Source organism: Pseudophryne corroboree, chromosome 6, assembly GCF_028390025.1.
Source record: "Pseudophryne corroboree isolate aPseCor3 chromosome 6, aPseCor3.hap2, whole genome shotgun sequence".
NCBI lineage: Eukaryota > Metazoa > Chordata > Amphibia > Anura > Myobatrachidae > Pseudophryne > Pseudophryne corroboree.
Window position 1 is genome coordinate 502,564,798 of NC_086449.1, and position 17,686 is coordinate 502,582,483.

At 46.9% G+C, this 17,686-nt stretch overlaps 1 protein-coding gene across 5 annotated transcripts in view; it reads left to right on the plus strand.

Annotated features, from left to right (window-relative positions):
- The window catches only part of PPP1R12A (protein phosphatase 1 regulatory subunit 12A), a 342,147-nt gene that overhangs the window by 239,495 nt on the left and 84,966 nt on the right, over nt 1–17,686 (plus strand). For all 5 annotated transcript variants that reach the window (XM_063927386.1, XM_063927383.1, XM_063927385.1 and 2 more), the window contains 4 exons: nt 2,495–2,585; nt 3,049–3,231; nt 4,796–4,970; nt 5,671–5,789. In XM_063927386.1, coding sequence (XP_063783456.1) covers nt 2,495–2,585; nt 3,049–3,231; nt 4,796–4,970; nt 5,671–5,789 — 568 coding nt within the window. The remainder of the gene's footprint in view (nt 1–2,494; nt 2,586–3,048; nt 3,232–4,795; nt 4,971–5,670; nt 5,790–17,686) is intronic.

Sequence of the window (17,686 nt, forward strand, 5' to 3'; positions counted from 1 at the left end):
GTTACAGTACTCCAATCTCCTGGAAGGCTTGCGTTTCAAGACTCAGGATTGGACCCTCCTCACGACGGATGCGAGTCTGAGAAGATGGGGAGCTGTCACCCAAGTGGCGCAGTTCCAGGACAGGTGGTCATCCCACGAAAGCCTTCTTCCGATCAACATTATGGAACTTCGGGCGATCTACAATGCTCTGCTTCAGGCCTCTCCTCTGCTCAGGGATCACACGATCCAAGTACAGTCGGACAACGCCACAGCAGTGGCATATATCAATCGACAAGGAGGGACAAAAAGCAGAGCCTGCATGCGAGAAGTGTCAAAGATACCCCTCTGGGTGGAAAGAAATGCAAGATCCATCTCGGCAATCTTCATTCCGGGTGTGAACAACTGGGAAACAGACTTCCTAAGTTGTCACGATCTCCACCCGGGGAGTGGGGACTCCACCATCAGGTGTTCCAGCAGATCATCCACCGGTGGGGCTGCCCACAAATAGACATGATGGCTTCTCATCTCAACAAGAAGCTTCACTGGTATTGCTCACGAACCAGGGATCCTCAGGCGAGGGCAGTGGATGCACTGACGTCGCCTTGGCCTTACCGGCTGATCTACCGTATTCTTCCGATTCCGTTGCTCTCAAGGGTGCTCAAGCGAATCTGGAATCAAGGATTCTAGGCAATTCTAATTGCCCCGGATTGGCCTCAGAGGGCGTGGTGCGCGGTTCTTCTGGACATGTCCGTCGAAGACCTTTGGCCTCTACCACTATGAAGAGATCTTCAACAAGGACCGTTCGTCTACCCAGACTGACTGCGACTTCGTTTGATGGCATGGAGGTTGAGCAGAACATCCTAGCTCACAAGGGCCTTTCCAAAAAGGATATTGCTAAGCCATGGTTCAGGCCAGGAAACCAGTGACATCAAAACACTATCATTATATCTGGAGGAGATGTGTCTCTTGGTATGAGGAACGCACGTCTCCGCCTGCAGAGTTCCACTTGGGATGTTTCTTACATTTCCTGCAGGCTGGTATGGCTAAGGGCTTGCGTCTGGGTTCCATTAAGGTCCAGATTTCAGCTCTTTCCATTCTCTTTCAGAAGAAATTGGCGGCGTTACCAGAAGTTCAGACCATCTTGCAAGGGCTACTCCATATACAACCTTTTGTGCCGCCTATGGCACCCTGGGATTTAGATGTGGTGTTGGACTTTCTACAGTCCTCTTGGTTTAAACCTCTGATGACTGTGGGAGACCAGTACCTCACGTGTTACTATCCCTGGCTTCTGCTTGACGTGTCTCAGAATTGGGGGCCTTCTCGTGTAAAAGTCCATACTTGGTATTTTACGAGGACAGAGCGGAGCTCCAGACTAGACAGCAGTTCCTGCCGAACGTTGTCTCTGCATTTCACCTGAATCAACCTATTGTGGTTCCGTACGGCTCGGATCATAAAGACGGATTCTTTGTTTGTTTGTGCTCTGATGCGCAGAAAAAGGGTTGTCCTGCTTCGAAACAGTCTATTGCTCGTTGGCTTAGACTTACTATCCAACAAGCCTATGCGTCGGCAGCCTTACCTGTTCTACAGTCTCTGAAGGCCCACTCTACCAGGCTCTACCGGCTCTTCTGGGCGGCTGCCCATGGAGTCTCGGCTCTACAACTATGCCGAGCTGCTACCTAGTCGGGAAAGAACACCTTTGTAAAGTTCTACAAGTTTGATACCCTGGCCAAAGAGGATACCCAGTTTGGGCAGGTGGTGTTGCAGATGTCTCCGCATGTTCCCGCCCATTCTGGAAGCTTTGAGACATTCCCATCGTACTAATCTGTCCCCAATATCCCTTATAGGTGCTAGAGAAAATAGGATTTTAAATACCTACCGGTAAATACTTTTCTCGTAGTCCATAAGGGATATTGGGCGCCCGCCTCTATGCGGTGACTTTCTGCAGGTTCTCTGTTCTGTGTTTCCGGTTCAGCTGTTGCTGTTATGTTGCTGGCTAAGTTATATGTTGGTGTGCTGGTGTGTAAATCTCACCACACCTTTTGTTGTTTTGTTCCTTCTTTCAAGTATGCCATTCTCCTAAGGGCACTGTTTTACCTATAACTGCCTGTGGGAGGGGGCATAGAGGGGAGGAGCCAGCACACCAGTTAAGAAATTTAAAGTGCACCGGTTCCTTAGGACCCCATCTATACCCCATTGTATTAGATTTGCCCAATATCCCTTATGGACTACGTGAAAAGGATTTACCGGTAGGTAATAAAAATCCTATTTTTTGTGACCCTTATTGCGTTGTTGTTAATGAACTAGACTCCTCCCAACACTACTTTAGTCCCCATCAATTTGAAAATTACCTAGGTGCTTTTTATTTTTTTCCATTTACAAAGGACCTGTTTTCAAAGTGTATATGATTAGGGCTGTTTTCATGGAATCCCACAGTTCTCCAATTGAGTATGTATAGCCCATTTTATGAAAATGGTTCTCCTAAAATGTTGCTCAATCATTATTCTTCCCCATCCAGGTCGTATCTCACGCCAGTTCGGGATGAAGAATCAGAGTCCCAAAGAAAAGCTAGATCAAGACAAGCCAGACAGTCCAGAAGATCAACACAAGTATGTATTTTAAAGACCTGGCTATTGTAAGAGGATTATACAGCATATTAGTATAATAGATTAATGTATTCTGAGAAGTACGTCATCCAGCAGGTAAGCACATCTGTCTGCGTGGTCTAAGCATTTTGATTCACTGCATATGTGTTGTGGAGCTCTTGTGCAGGAGATGGTCATTAATCCATTCAATGTGGTATCGAAAATGTTTAGTTTAAACAAAACCTACTCATTTTTCTGACAGGTATATGAACTGAAAATAATAGCCCTTAAAATAGAGCCTTCCCCCACTATGAATTGCTATTCATGTTGTGTTTTACTGAAGCACAGTTACTGGTTGTACAGAAAGTCATACCCAGTCTCATTACCAGTAGCATACTCACTATCTGACATACCATTCATTAGTTTTTGTTCATTTTAATAAAATATGAATTTACTAAACCTACTTTGATCACTCTCTATTCTACAGGGTGTTACATTAACAGACCTTCAAGAAGCTGAGAAAACAATTGGTAGAAGTCGCCCTACTCAAACCAGAGATCAAGAAAGTGAAGAAAAAGAAAAACAAGACAAAGAAAAACAAGAAGACAAAAAAGAATCTGAGAATAAAAATGATGACTACCGCTACAGATTCTCGCGCAATATGGAAGAGGTATTCCTTGTCTTCATTTCCAAATTATATGGATTTAACTTTTCTTATAAGTTCAGCTAGTGTATTATTTTTATGATGTGCAAATATAGAAATTTCCTTTACATAAGTGTTGCCATCAACTGTGTAGTTTTAGAGACCTTAATTTAGTAATATCTTCTTTATTAGACTAACAAAGGTCTTGATTCAGAAGTGTAGGGAGAGAATTTTGCTGGTGTTGTATTGTAATACAACAGAGAGGTTACACTTCCTGCATGCTTTCCTGATCTGAGCTGCGTCCTAGCTCGCAACATTGGATCACCTGCGACACTATCATCCAGCTGCATGGCCAATGGTCCATGACAGGATTCTGGCATCCTCTTGTTCTGCTACTTCTAAAAAGAGGTCATTACAGGCTTCGGCTACCCGTCTTTGTGATTGAGTTTCCGCAAGATCCTCACAGGAGCAGGGTGAACTTGTGGACCCTGATTGGCAGGATGCTTGCAGAGAGGAGGATGCCTCTGACAGTATTGTTGTCTGGGAATTGGTGGATACTGTATGCCAGACTCTGTCTTCAACAACCGTAAGCCAAATAGATTAGTTTACGGTGCAGGCAGTTAAGTATCAAACAGACAGGAAGAGTGAGGCCCTGCTAAAATCTAAAGTTTGGTGGAGGTGGGAGGGGTTAGAGGAGGCCAGAGCTTACTCTTCAGCGCCCCTCTACCCATAGTCAAGACATGCAGTATACCCCAGTTGGTTTATGAAGAATGGATTTTACAGCGAGTACAAATACAATTTATTCATTGGTACACAATGTGCTTTTTGGGTGTAGGTGACTGCTCTGTCCACTGATAATCTCCACCGGTGATGCCCCATTGAAGATTGAGTTGGTCTGTTTCTTTAGCGAGATGTGTGACTGTGCTTCTCCGTTTGCATTATGAGCTTACCTTGAATGGATTTATATGCTTTGATTGGAAAAGCAGTCATGGTTTTAGAATGTAGTTGACAATCTTGTCTCTCCAATTAGAACACCTGGCTTCCTCAGGAAGTAGCTATTGTCCTTTTGTCCTCATTTAGTACTCTCTAGCAGTAGATGAGGTTCATGTGTCATGGATTGTGTGAGAACAAGTCTCACAAATTTGGAGAATGTAAATAGTCCTTAATTATTTTAGTGATGAAGCCATTTTCTAATGTATGAATAGTAAGTTTAGTTAACCTCCTATGTTTGTACAGCACTCTATTGAATAAAAATATGTATTCAAGTTTTATGTTTTTTTTAAATTAATGAATATCAAATGATATGTTCTTTAGTCTATAAAATCCTCTTATACATGTATTGAGAGAGTAGCAAAGATCTTTTTTTCATGGGGGTGGAATAGGAGAAACAACTAAAACAAGATATCCGGTATCTGCTTGGAAGTAGGGAGATCTGCACAGGCAGAATACAGCCATTACACCGTCCATGCATTGACAATTCTGAGAGTGAACCTTTTTCATGTGCAGTTTTTGTATTTAAAAAGTAATGATAGGCATAGTTTCGATATTCTGAAGCTCAGCCTTTTTTAATGTAATGCTTCTAATTCTATAGAGATACAGGCCGTTATCAGCAAGTACTACTGTCGTATCATCGTCTACACCATCACTTTCTTCATCTACTGGTTCTTTATTTACTTCAAGTCAATTAAACCGACCAAGTAGTCTAACTGGGCTCTCTTCTTCGTACTCAAACTTCTCCAGGCTTTCATCGAAAGAGCCAGAAAGAGGTAACTTCTGTAGTGCTTCTGTAGCACTTCTTTGAACTTATAGGGCCGAATTCAAATGCCGTCTCCCCCCTCCCAGCCGCGATCGGCAGTATTCTTTTGTTTCTGCCAAAGGGCGCGACATAGACATAAAGAGACCTGTTCGGGCGCCCAAACGGGTCTTTTTGTGATTGTGCCCATGAGTTTAGTCAGGTTTAGGTGCTTGGCGTGCCTATACCAGACTATACTGGGTCCTATCAGTGCAATAACGGGGGCCATTTGAATATCTCCTCCCTATCTCCTGTCACTTTAGGCGGGAGATAAGTGGCGTGTGAAGATTTTAATTCCCTCCAGAGTCTGTACTTTAAGTGTTAAGGTTTATGAACATCTAAGTGTGTGTATTTTTATTGCAATTGATGGGTGGTCTGTAATAGTCATGACTCGACCATGCACAATCGTTATTTATTTGTAAGGTGCCGCAAAATTCCACAGTGCTGTGTAGTCTGCTACAAATCATATGAAATACAATTACAAATAAAATCAGAACATATACATAACACATTTTTATAAGACTTTGTTTGTGTGTGTAGTTTCTATTAATGTTTGTACTTTGTTTACCAAAGATATAACCAGTAAAATGCTGTATAATTAGTGATGCATATGATTTTATTGAAAAGGTAGTTTAACTGTTATGGAATCCACAGTATTTTTTTTTTTTCTTAAGATGAAAAGAGAGAGGAGGAGAGAGAGTCTGAAGACAAATCTCAGTCTAAATCAATACGAGAGAGACGGAGACCAAGAGAAAAAAGGCGTTCTACAGGTGTTTCATTTTGGACTCAAGATGTAAGTGGTTCGTTGTTCAGTCTTATGGGTTTTTTTTCTAATAAAGTGCTTATTTTCAATATGTACTTTTATCAAGTATGTTTAGGATAATAAGCAAGGAAGATAATCTACTGTTTCATTTTACATTTGCTTTCTGTTGTGTAAGTACAGAGACTGGGAATAAGAACATTGCACTACAGCCCTGTAAAAAAAGCAACACTCAGATATATCAAGAGAAAGCAAAAAGTTGCAACAGTAATTTGTGTAAGAGAGAGAGAGAGACAACAGGAGAGGGAGTAGAGGGGTGAAAGTCAAATGCAGTTTATAGTTTCCTGGTGTGGGCAATCTGGTACTTACCGGCGCACAATATGTGCAGAATACATTTAATCATGGGCTTGTATAACACAGTGGGGCACATAGTGAGAGGTTTACCAGGGTCAGAACAATTGAAGTGGTAAAAGCTGTAATAAAACAGATGATTCACCTCCGGGATCAGTTTAGGCCAGGGCCACCAAGTGTGGAAATACGGACCAATTTGGCTGCACCGCCTCCAACAGAGATTGGAAGTAGCTTGCTGCATTCTGTGAAGCTTGTCCTGAACCAAATACAGTCTGTAGAAAACATTAAGAATTTTCCCTAAAAGCAACGATTACAGATCAGTTAGAGACAGTAGACTGTATGACATCTCACACTCTGGGACCCAAAGACTGTCCATGATCAGACTCCTAGGTAAGTTCATGGGCACAAAGGGATGGTGACTCTGCTATTAAAATTTGAATGATAGAGGGATAAAATATAGCCCATCGTTGGACTGGTGTAAACAGTAACATTCAAGGCATGACGGCTGTCTGAGAGTAGATGAGTGAAAGGAGTATTGAACAAAATGGCGGATTTGTAGGTATTAGTAGAAGTTTGAATGTGGTACTTTTTCTTATATTGACAAGACTGTCGCAAACTGGCACTCCCTATTTGGTGAAATCTGTTAACCTCTCTAATTTTTCCATGGAGAAACTCTAAAAAATTATGTGTTATTTACTGTATATAGAACTATTCTTGAATTAAATGATATACAGTTTTTTTTGTGTTTTTTTGCATGTGAAGTAACAATAGGACAAACTGAAAGGGTAGTTTTCTCTGTTGATTAAGTGCTGTTAGTTGTACGCAGCTTAGAACTTTCAATGATCTGGTTAAAGTCCTGACATTTCAGAACGGTCTCCCATCCCAAAATCTAGCTAGTTTTTAGAGTACTGGTCTCTCCTGTGTGTGATGTAGCAGATTTGATTGCACGCTTATTACCGCGATATTACCAGATAAGACATTAACTAACATACTTAATAACACTTTTCCACTTTCTCATACGTCCTAGAGGATCCTGGGGTCATCATAGAACCATGGGGTATAGACGGGATTCGCAGGAGACATGGGCACTAAGACTTTGAAAGGGTGTGAACTGGCTCCTCCCTCTATGCCCCTCCTCCAGACTCCAGTTTTAGAATTGTGCCCAGTGAGACTGGACGCACTACAGGGAGCTCTACTGAGTTTCTCTGAAAAATACTTTTTGTTAGGTTTTTTATGTTCAGGGAGGCTGCTGGCAACAGTCTCCCTGCTTCGTGGGACTTAGGGTAGAGGAGTATGACCCACTTCCAGTGAGTCCAAGGGCTCTGCTTCTGGCTACAGGACACCATTAGCTTCTGAGGGTGCTGATCGCTGGGTAAGCCTAGATGCTCACTCCCGCAGCCTGCTGTCACCCCCTTACAGAGTCAGAAGACAGGTGAGTAGCTGAAGAAAAAAAGACTTCAGTGACGGCATTCTCTGAGGTATCGCACAGCGCGCGGACACTGCGCGCCAAGCTCCCACATATACACAGCACTACGGGGGGGGGGGGGGGGGGGCGGCGGCGCCCTGGGCAGCTAATAAATCCTCAGTGGACACTGGCAAAAGAGGGACATTAGTGCCGAGGCACTGTCCAAAACGCCCGCCAGTATAATAATAGAAGAAGCGGGACGGAAGCGTGCCATTAAGGGGGCGGAGCTTCGTCCTCACAGCTCACTCTGCCTCCATTTTTTCCAGGCTGCAGAGACGCTGGTCCTTCCTTCACACGGACAAGTATCAGGATGCAAAACCGGGGGTTGCGGGGTGGGGGGGGGGGGGGGGGGTCTTGGGCAGTTGCTAAGTTGGTGAAATATACCTTATATTAAAAGCGCTACAGATCTGAGTCATTTATTGGGCGCTTCAGAACCGCTGATTGGGCGCTGGGGTGTGAGCTAGCAAATCCCCTTTGTGTCTCTCTGACAGGCTTTACTGTGGAGCTGTCCCCTATAAGCCCGGTGTGTCTGTGGGTGTTTGGTGCACATGTGTTGACATGTCTGAGGCTGAAGGCTCTTCCCAGGAGGAGGCTGTGTTAGGGACACAAACGGCTGCGGGGGTGACCCTGTCGGATTGGCTAAATGTGTTCAACGCCTTGAATGCTAATGTGGCTTTTATTAGTAAGAGGCTAGATAAGTCTGAGTCTCAGACCAAGGCATAGAAGAAATCTGTAGAAGATATGTTATTGCAAAGTCAGGTCCCCTCAGGGTCACAGAAACGTACGCTGGCCCAGTTGGCAGACACTGATACCAACACGGACTTTGATTCCAGTGTCGACTATAGAGATTCCAGATTAGATCCAAAATTGGCAGAGCATTCAGTACATGATTGTGGCGGTTAAAGAGGTATTACATATCACTGAGGACCCGGCTGTCCCTGATAAAAGGGTCTGTATGTATAAGGAAAGGGAACCTGAGATAACGTTTCTCCTTCCCCCTCATGAACTGAACACGCTATTTGAAAAACTCTGGGAAGCTCCTGCCAAAAAGTTTTTCAGATTCCCAAAAGAATTACGGTAGCTTATCCATTTCCCTCGGCGGATAGGGAAAAGTGGGAGTCACCCCATACCTTAAGGAAGCTGCAAGAGGTATTGGTCTTTTGGGATCAAAGGCCAATGCCATGGCAGTCTCCGCTAGACGAGCGTTGTGGATTCACCAATGGAATGCTGATGCTGATTCCAAGAAAAGTATGGAATCTCTACCATATAAAGGTAAGGCTTTATTTGGTGACGGCCTTGATTTGGTATCTACAGCTACCGCAGGAAAGTCTTCCTTTTTGCCTTATGTTCCTCCACAACAAACGAAAACGCATCACTATCAGATGCAGTCCTTTCGGCCCAATAAATACAGAAAGGGCCAAGGTTCTTCCTTCCTTGCTACTAGAGGAATGGGAAGAGGTAAACGATCACCAGCCTTGTCAGGCTCCCAGGAGCAGAAGTCCTCCCAGGCTTCTGCCACTTCCACCGCATGACGTTGGGACTCCTATGCGGGAGTCCGTATCGGTGGGGGCACGTCTCAAACTCTTCAGTCAGTTTTGGTTTAGTTCGGACTTAGACCCATTGGTTTTACAGATAGTATCCCAAGGGTACAAGCTGGAGTTTCAAGACGTTCCCCCTCGCCGGTTTTTCAAATCGGCCTTACCAGCTTCTCTTCCGGACAGGGAGGTAGTTTGCGACGCAATACAAAAGTTGTGTCAAAATCAGGTTATCACCAGGGTTCCCCAGTCACAACAGGGGGAAGGCTTTTATTTGAGCCTGTTTGTGGTCCCGAAGCCGGACGGCTCGGTCAGACAAATCCTAAACCTGAAATCCCTAACTTTCTACCTAAAGAAATACAAATTCAAGATGGGGTCTCTCCGAGCAGTGATCTCCAGTCTGGAGGAAGGGGATTTTATGGTGTCGGTGGACATAAAGGATGCCTACTTACATGTTCCCATTTATCCTCCGCATCAGGCTTACCTGAGGTTTGTAATTCAGGATTGTCATTACCAATTTCAAACGTTGCCGTTTGGTCTGTCCACGGCTCCGAGGATTTTCACCAAAGTGATGGCGGAGATGATGGTTCTCCTTCGCAAGCAAGGAGTCATGATTATCCTATACTTGGAAGATCTCCTGATAAAGGCGAGATCCAGGGACCAGTTGGTGAAAAAAGTTGCACTCTCCCTGACAGTTCTTCAGCAACATGGTTAGCTCCTAAACTTGCCAAAATCACAGTTGATTCTGACGATGCGGTTGTCGTTTTTGGGAATGATATTGGACACGGAACTACAGAGTCTTTCTTCCAGTGGAAAAGGCTCTGGAACTTCAGAGTCTGGTCAAACAAATTCTGAAGCCAGCAAGAGTGTCAATCCATCAATGCATTTGGATGCTGGGGAAGATGGTGGCGGCCTACGAGGCCATTCAGTTTGTCAGATTCCATGCCAGAAGGTTTTCAGTGGGACCTGTTGGACAAGTGGTCCGGGTCCCACCTACACATGCACCGGAGGATAATCCTGTCTTCCAAAACCAGGGTATCGCTCCTGTGGTGGCTGCACAGCTCTCACCTCCTAGAGAAGCGCAGGTTCGGAATACAGGACTGGATCCTTGTGACCACGGATGCAAGCCTCCGAGGCTGGGGGGCAGTCACAATGGGAGAAAACTTCCAAGGAAGATGGTCAAGTCAGGAGTCGGTGTATGTGTTCCCTCCACTTCCTCTCATTCCAAAGGTTCTAAAGATCATAAGAAGAACAAAGATCTGGGCGATCCTCATTGTCCCAGATTGGCCAAGGAGGGCTTGGTATCCAAATCTTCAGGAATTGCTTATGGGAGATCCCTGGCCTCTTCCTCTGCGCGAGGTCCTGTTACAACATGTGCCGTGCGTGTATCAGTTTGACGGCATAGTGGTTGAGCGCAAAATCCTAGCCCGTAAGGGTATTCCCAGTGAAGTCATTCCTACACTTATTCAGGCCAGAAAAGGGGTAACGTCTAAACATTACCACTGTATTTGGAGAAAATATGTTTCTTGGTGTGAATCCAAGGGGGCTCCTACGGAGGAGTTTCGGCTAGGACGTTTTCTCCATTTTCTACAAGCAGGTGTGGATGCGGGCCTAAAATTGGGCTCAATTAAGGTACAGATTTCGGCCTTATCAGTTTTCTTTCAGAAACAATTGGCCTCCCTTCCAGAAGTTCACACTTTCGTGAAAGGCGTGTTGCACATCCAACCTCCATTTCTGCCTCCAGTGGCACCATGGGATCTTAATGTGGTGTTGCAGTTCCTTCAATCACAGTGGTTTGAACCTTTACGGAAGGTGGAGTTGAAATTCCTCACTTGGAAAGTGGCCATCCTGTTGGCCTTGGCATCTGCAAGGCGGGTGTCTGAGTTAGCGGCCTTGTCTCACAAGAGCCCTTATTTGATCTTCCATGAAGATAGAGCTGAATTGAGGACACGTCAACAATTTCTACCGAAAGTGGTTTCCTCTTTCCACATGAATCAACCTATTGTGGTGCCTGTGGCTGCTGACGCCTTCGCGGAGTCAAAATCTCTGGATGTGGTCAGAGCTTTGAAGATTTATGTCGCCAGAACGGCTCAGATTAGGAAAACAGAGGCTCTGTTTGTCCTGTATGCTCCCAACAAGGTTGGGTGTCCTGCTTCCAAGCAGACCATTGCATGCTGGATCTGTAACACGATTCAGCTTGCTCATTCCACAGCTGGATTGCCGTTACCGGAATCTGTAAAAGCCCATTCTACTAGAAAGGTTGGCTCATCCTGGGCGGCTGCCCGGGGGGGTCTCGGCATTGCAACTTTGCCGAGCAGCTACTTGGTCGGGGTCAAACACTTTTGCAAAGTTCTACAAGTTTGACACCTTGGCCGATGAAGACCTTAAGTTTGGTCAATCGGTGCTGCAGAGTCATCCGCACTCTCCCGCCCGTTCTAGACCTTTGGTATAACCCCATGGTTCTATGATGACCCCAGCATCCTCTAGGACGTATGAGAAAATAGGATTTTAATACCTACTGGTAAATCCTTTTCTCTTAGTCCGTAGAGGATGCTGGGCGCCCGTCCCAGTGCGTACTGTATCTGCAGTTATTATTTGTGGTTCCACACGTTGTGTTACGTTATTGTCAGCTGCAAGTGTTCATGCCGTTGGCTTGTGTTCTGTTGAATGCCACGTTGTGCGGCTTGCTTGAGGTGTGAGCTGGTATGAATTTCACCTTAGTTTAACAATAAATCCTTTCCTCGAAATGTCCATCTCCCTGGGCACAGTTCCTATAACTGGAGTCTGGAGGAGGGGCATAGAGGGAGGAGCCAGTTCACACCCTTTGAAAGTCTTAAAGCGCCCATGTTTCCTGCGGATCCCGTCTATACTCCATGGTACTATGATGACCCCAGCATCCTCTACGGCAGGGGTGGGGAACCTTTTTTCTACTGAGGGCCATTTGGATATTTATAAAATCCTTCGGGGGCCATACAAAAATTCTCAACTTAAAAAATTACCCTGCCCCCCAGTAGGTCTGCCCCTTAGAGGCACTGTGTGTGCGCGCCGGAGGCGCGCACGCCCAAAAAATGGGTGTGGCCAGATAAAATGGGACGTGATACACATATTCCCCCAATAGTGCAGTGCCAGATCCACAGTTGCCCCCACAGTGCAAATGCCCCTACAGTGCCAGGTATACAAATGCCCCTCACAGTGCCAGGTATACAAATGCCCCCCACAGTGCCAGGTATACAGATGCCCCTCACAGTGCCAGGTATACAGATGCCCCCCACAGTGCCAGGTATACAGATGCCCCCCACAGTGCCAGGTATACAGATGCCCCCCACAGTGCCAGGTATACAGATGCTCCCCCGTCCGTTCTCCCCGTGCTGCTTACCGCTGCTTCTTTCGGCGGGACACGGAGGAGAGCGCGGCTATGTTGGGCGGCGGTGTGTGGGACTTGAAACCAGCCGCGGGTTTGAGAGCCAATCAGAGCTCGCGGACCGGCTGCCGCGGCTCCTGATTGGCTGCCGGTCCGCGAGCTCTGATTGGCTCACGAACCGGCGGCTGGTTTCAAGTCCTACACGCCGCCGCCACCCGACAATAGCCGCGCTCTCCTCCTGAGTCCCTGTCCTGACAGCAGAGACACGCTGCCGCCGGACTGAGCGGCAGCGTGTCTCACAGAGAAGCGGGTGGGCCGGAGCAAACGGCTTTGCGGGCCGGAGGTTCCCCACCCCTGCTCTACGGACTAAGAGAAAAGGATTTACCGGTAGGTATTAAAATCCTATTTCTCTGACGTCCTAGTGGATGCTGGGAACTCCGTAAGGACCATGGGGATATAGCGGCTCCGCAGGAGACAGGGCACAAAATAAAAGCTTAAGGATCAGGTGGTGTGCACTGGCTCCTCCCCCTATGACCCTCCTCCAAGCCTCAGTTAGATTTTTGTGCCCGGCCGAGAAGGGTGCAATCTAGGTGGCTCTCCTGAGCTGCTTAGAATAAAAGTTTAGTTAGGTTTTTTTATTTTCAGTGAGTCCTGCTGGCAACAGGCTCACTGCATCGTGGGACTAAGGGGAGAAGAAACGGACTCACCTGAGTGCAGAGTGGATCGGGTTTCTTAGGCTACTGGACACTAGCTCCAGAGGGACGATCACAGGTTCAGCCTGGATGGGTCACCGGAGCCGCGCCGCCGTCCCCCTTACAGAGCCAGAAGAGACGAAGAGGTCCGGTGAAATCGGCGGCAGAAGACATCCTGTCTTCAGACTAAGGTAGCGCACAGCACCGCAGCTGTGCGCCATTGCTCTCAGCACACTTCACACTCCGGTCACTGAGGGTGCAGGGCGCTGGGGGGGGGAGCGCCCTGAGACGCAATATAACAGAATACCTTAGGTGGCAAAACAGAATACATCACATATAGCTCCTGGGCTATATGGATGTATTTTAATCCCCTGCCATTTTACACAAAAAAGCGGGAGATAAGGACGTCGTGAAGGGGCGGAGCCTATCTCCTCAGCACACAAGCGCCATTTTCCCTCACAGCTCCGCTGGAAGGACGGCTCCCTGACTCTCCCCTGCAGTCCTGCTTCAGAATCAGGGTAAAAAAGAGAAGGGGGGGCATTGTTGGCAGCAAATAACAATAATTAACAGCAGCTATAAGGGAATAACACTTATATAAGGTTATCCCTGTATATATATATAGCGCTGGGTGTGTGCTGGCAGACTCTCCCTCTGTCTCTCCAAAGGGCTAAGTGGGGTCCTGTCCTCTATCAGAGCATTCCCGGTGTGTGTGTGCTGTGTGTCGGTACGCGTGTGTCGACATGTATGAGGAGGAAAATTATGTGGAGGCGGAGCAGTTGCCTGCGTTGGTGATGTCACCCCCTAGGGAGTCGACACCTGACTGGATGATTGTATTTAAACAATTAAGTGATAATGTCAGCAATTTGCAAAAAACTGTTGACGACATGAGACAGCCGGCAAATCAGTTAGTGCCTGTCCAGGCGTCTCAGACACCGTCAGGGGCGCTAAAACGCCCGTTACCTCAGTGGGTCGACACAGACCCTGACACTATACTGAGTCTAGTGTCGACAGTGACGAGACAAACGTAATGTCCAGTAGGGCCACACGTTACATGATCACGGCAATGAAAGAGGCATTGAACCTTTCTGACACTACAAGTACCACAAAGAAGGGTATTATGTGGGGTGAGAAAAAACTACCAATATTTTTTCCTGAGTCAGAGGAAATAAATGAGGTGTGTGAAAAAGCGTGGGTTTCTCCCGATAAAAAAACACCCCCTAGGGTAGATAAGGCGCTCACACGTTTATCTAAACAAGTAGCGTTACCGTCTCCTGATACGGCTACCCTCAAAGAACCAGCTGATAGAAGGCTGGAAAATATCCTAAAAAGTATATACACACATACTGGTGTTATACTGCGACCAGCAATCGCCTCAGCCTGGATGTGCAGTGCTGGAGTCGCATGGTCGGATTCCCTGACTGAGAATATTGATACCCTGGATAGGGACAATATTTTGTTAACTATAGAACATTTAAAGGATGCATTATTATATATGCGTGATGCACAGAGGGATATTTGCACCCTGGCATCAAGAGTAAGTGCTATGTCCATCTCTGCCAGAAGAGCGTTGTGGACGCGACAGTGGTCAGGGGATGCGGATTCCAAACGGCACATGGAAGTATTGCCGTATAAAGGGGAGGAGTTATTTGGGGCTGGTCTATCGGACCTGGTGGCCACGGCAACGGCTGGAAAATCCACCTTTTTACCCCAGGTCACTCCACATCAGCAGAAAAAGACACCGTCTTTTCAATCTCAGTCCTTTCGTTCCCATAAGTACAAGCGAGCAAAAGGCCACTCCTTTCTGCCCCGGGGTAGAGGAAGAGGAAAAAGACTGCACCATGCAGCCGCTTCCCAAGAGCAGAAGCCCTCCCCTGCTTCTGCCAAGTCTTCAGCATGACGCTGGGGCTTTACAAGCAGACTCAGATATGGTGGGGGCCCGTCTCAAAAATTTCAACGCGCAGTGGGCTCACTCGCAAGTGGATCCCTGGATTCTACAGGTAGTATCGCAGGGGTACAAACTGGAATTCGAGGCGTTTCCCCCTCATCGTTTCCTGAAGTCTGCTTTACCAAAGTCTCCCTCCGACAGGGAGGCAGTTCTAGAAGCCATTCACAAGCTGTATTCCCAGCAGGTGATAATCAAGGTACCCCTCCTGCAACAAGGAAAGGGGTATTATTCCACGCTGTTTGTGGTACCGAAGCCGGACGGCTCGGTGAGACCAATTTTAAATCTGAAATCCTTGAACACTTACATAAAAAGGTTCAAATTCAAGATGGAGTCACTCAGAGCAGTGATAGCGAACCTGGAAGAAGGGGACTATATGGTGTCTCTGGACATCAAAGATGCTTATCTCCACGTCCCGATATACCCTTCTCACCAAGGGTACCTCAGGTTTGTAGTACAAAACTGTCATTATCAGTTTCAGACGCTGCCGTTTGGATTGTCCACGGCACCTCGGGTCTTTACCAAGGTAATGGCCGAAATGATGATTCTTCTACGAAGAAAAGGCATTTCAATTATCCCTTACTTGGACGATCTCCTGATAAGGGCAAGATCCAGGGAACAGTTAGAAGTCGGAGTAGCACTATCTCAGGTAGTGTTACGTCAGCACGGGTGGATTCTAAATATTCCAAAATCGCAGCTGATTCCAACGACACGTCTACTGTTCCTAGGAATGATTCTGGACACAGTCCAGAAGAAGGTGTTTCTCCCGGAGGAGAAGGCCAGGGAGTTATCCGAGCTAGTCAGGAACCTCCTAAAACCAGGACAGGTCTCAGTGCATCAGTGCACGAGGGTCCTGGGGAAAATGGTGGCTTCTTACGAAGCGATTCCATTCGGAAGATTCCATGCAAGAACGTTTCAGTGGGATCTACTGGACAAATGGTCCGGATCGCATCTGCAGATGCATCAGCGGATAACCCTGTCGCCAAGGACAAGGGTGTCTCTCCTGTGGTGGCTGCAGAGTGCTCATCTACTAGAGGGCCGCAGATTTGGCATTCAGGATTGGATCCTGGTAACCACGGATGCCAGCCTGAGAGGCTGGGGAGCAGTCACACAGGGAAGGAATTTCCAGGGCCTGTGGTCAAGCTTGGAAACGTTTCTTCATATAAACATTCTGGAACTAAGGGCCATTTACAATGCCCTAAGTCAAGCAAAACCTCTGCTTCAGGGTCAGGCGGTGTTGATCCAATCGGACAACATCACGTCAGTCGCCCACGTAAACAGACAGGGCGGCACGAGAAGCAGGAGGGCAATGGCAGAAGCTGCAAGGATTCTTCGCTGGGCGGAAAATCATGTGATAGCACTGTCAGCAGTATTCATTCCGGGAGTGGACAACTGGGAAGCAGACTTCCTCAGCAGACACGACCTTCACCCGGGAGAGTGGGGACTTCACCCAGAAGTCTTCCACCTGATTGTAAACCGTTGGGAAAAACCAAAGGTGGACATGATGGCGTCACGTCTAAACAAAAAACTGGACAGATATTGCGCTAGGTCAAGGGACCCTCAGGCAATAGCAGTGGACGCTCTGGTAACGCCGTGGGTGTACCAGTCAGTGTATGTGTTCCCTCCTCTGCCTCTCATACCAAAAGTACTGAGAATCATAAGAAGGAGAGGAGTAAGAACTATACTCGTGGTTCCGGATTGGCCAAGACGGACTTGGTACCCGGAACTTCAAGAGATGCTCACGGACGAACCGTGGCCTCTACCTCTAAGAAAGGACCTGCTACTGCAGGGGCCTTGTCTGTTCCAAGACTTACCGCGGCTGCGTTTGACGGCATGGCGGTTGAACGCCGAATCCTGAGGGAAAAAGGCATTCCAGAAGAAGTCATCCCTACTCTGGTCAAAGCCAGGAAGGACGTAACCGCAAAACATTATCACCGCATTTGGCGTAAATATGTTGCGTGGTGTGAGGCCAAGAAGGCCCCTACAGAGGAATTTCAACTGGGTCGTTTCCTTCATTTCCTGCAAACAGGACTGTCTATGGGCCTAAAATTAGGGTCCATTAAGGTTCAAATTTCGGCCCTGTCGATTTTCTTCCAGAAATAACTGGCTTCAGTACCTGAAGTTCAGACATTTGTAAAAGGGGTGCTGCACATACAGCCTCCTTTTGTGCCTCCAGTGGCACCTTGGGATCTCAATGTGGTGTTGAGTTTTCTAAAGTCACATTGGTTTGAACCACTTTCCACTGTGGACTTAAAATATCTCACATGGAAGGTGTCGATGCTGTTAGCCTTGGCTTCAGCCAGGCGTGTGTCAGAATTGGCGGCTTTATCATATAAAAGCCCTTACTTGATATTTCATTCTGACAGGGCGGAATTGAGGACTCGTCCTCAATTTCTACCTAAGGTGGTTTCTGCATTTCACATGAACCAACCTATTGTGGTACCTGCGGCTACCAGGGACTTAGAGGACTCTAAGTTGCTTGACGTTGTCAGGGCCTTGAAAATATATGTTTCCAGGACGGCTGGAGTCAGAAAATCTGACTCGCTGTTTATCCTGTATGCTGGGTGCTCCTGATTCTAAGCAG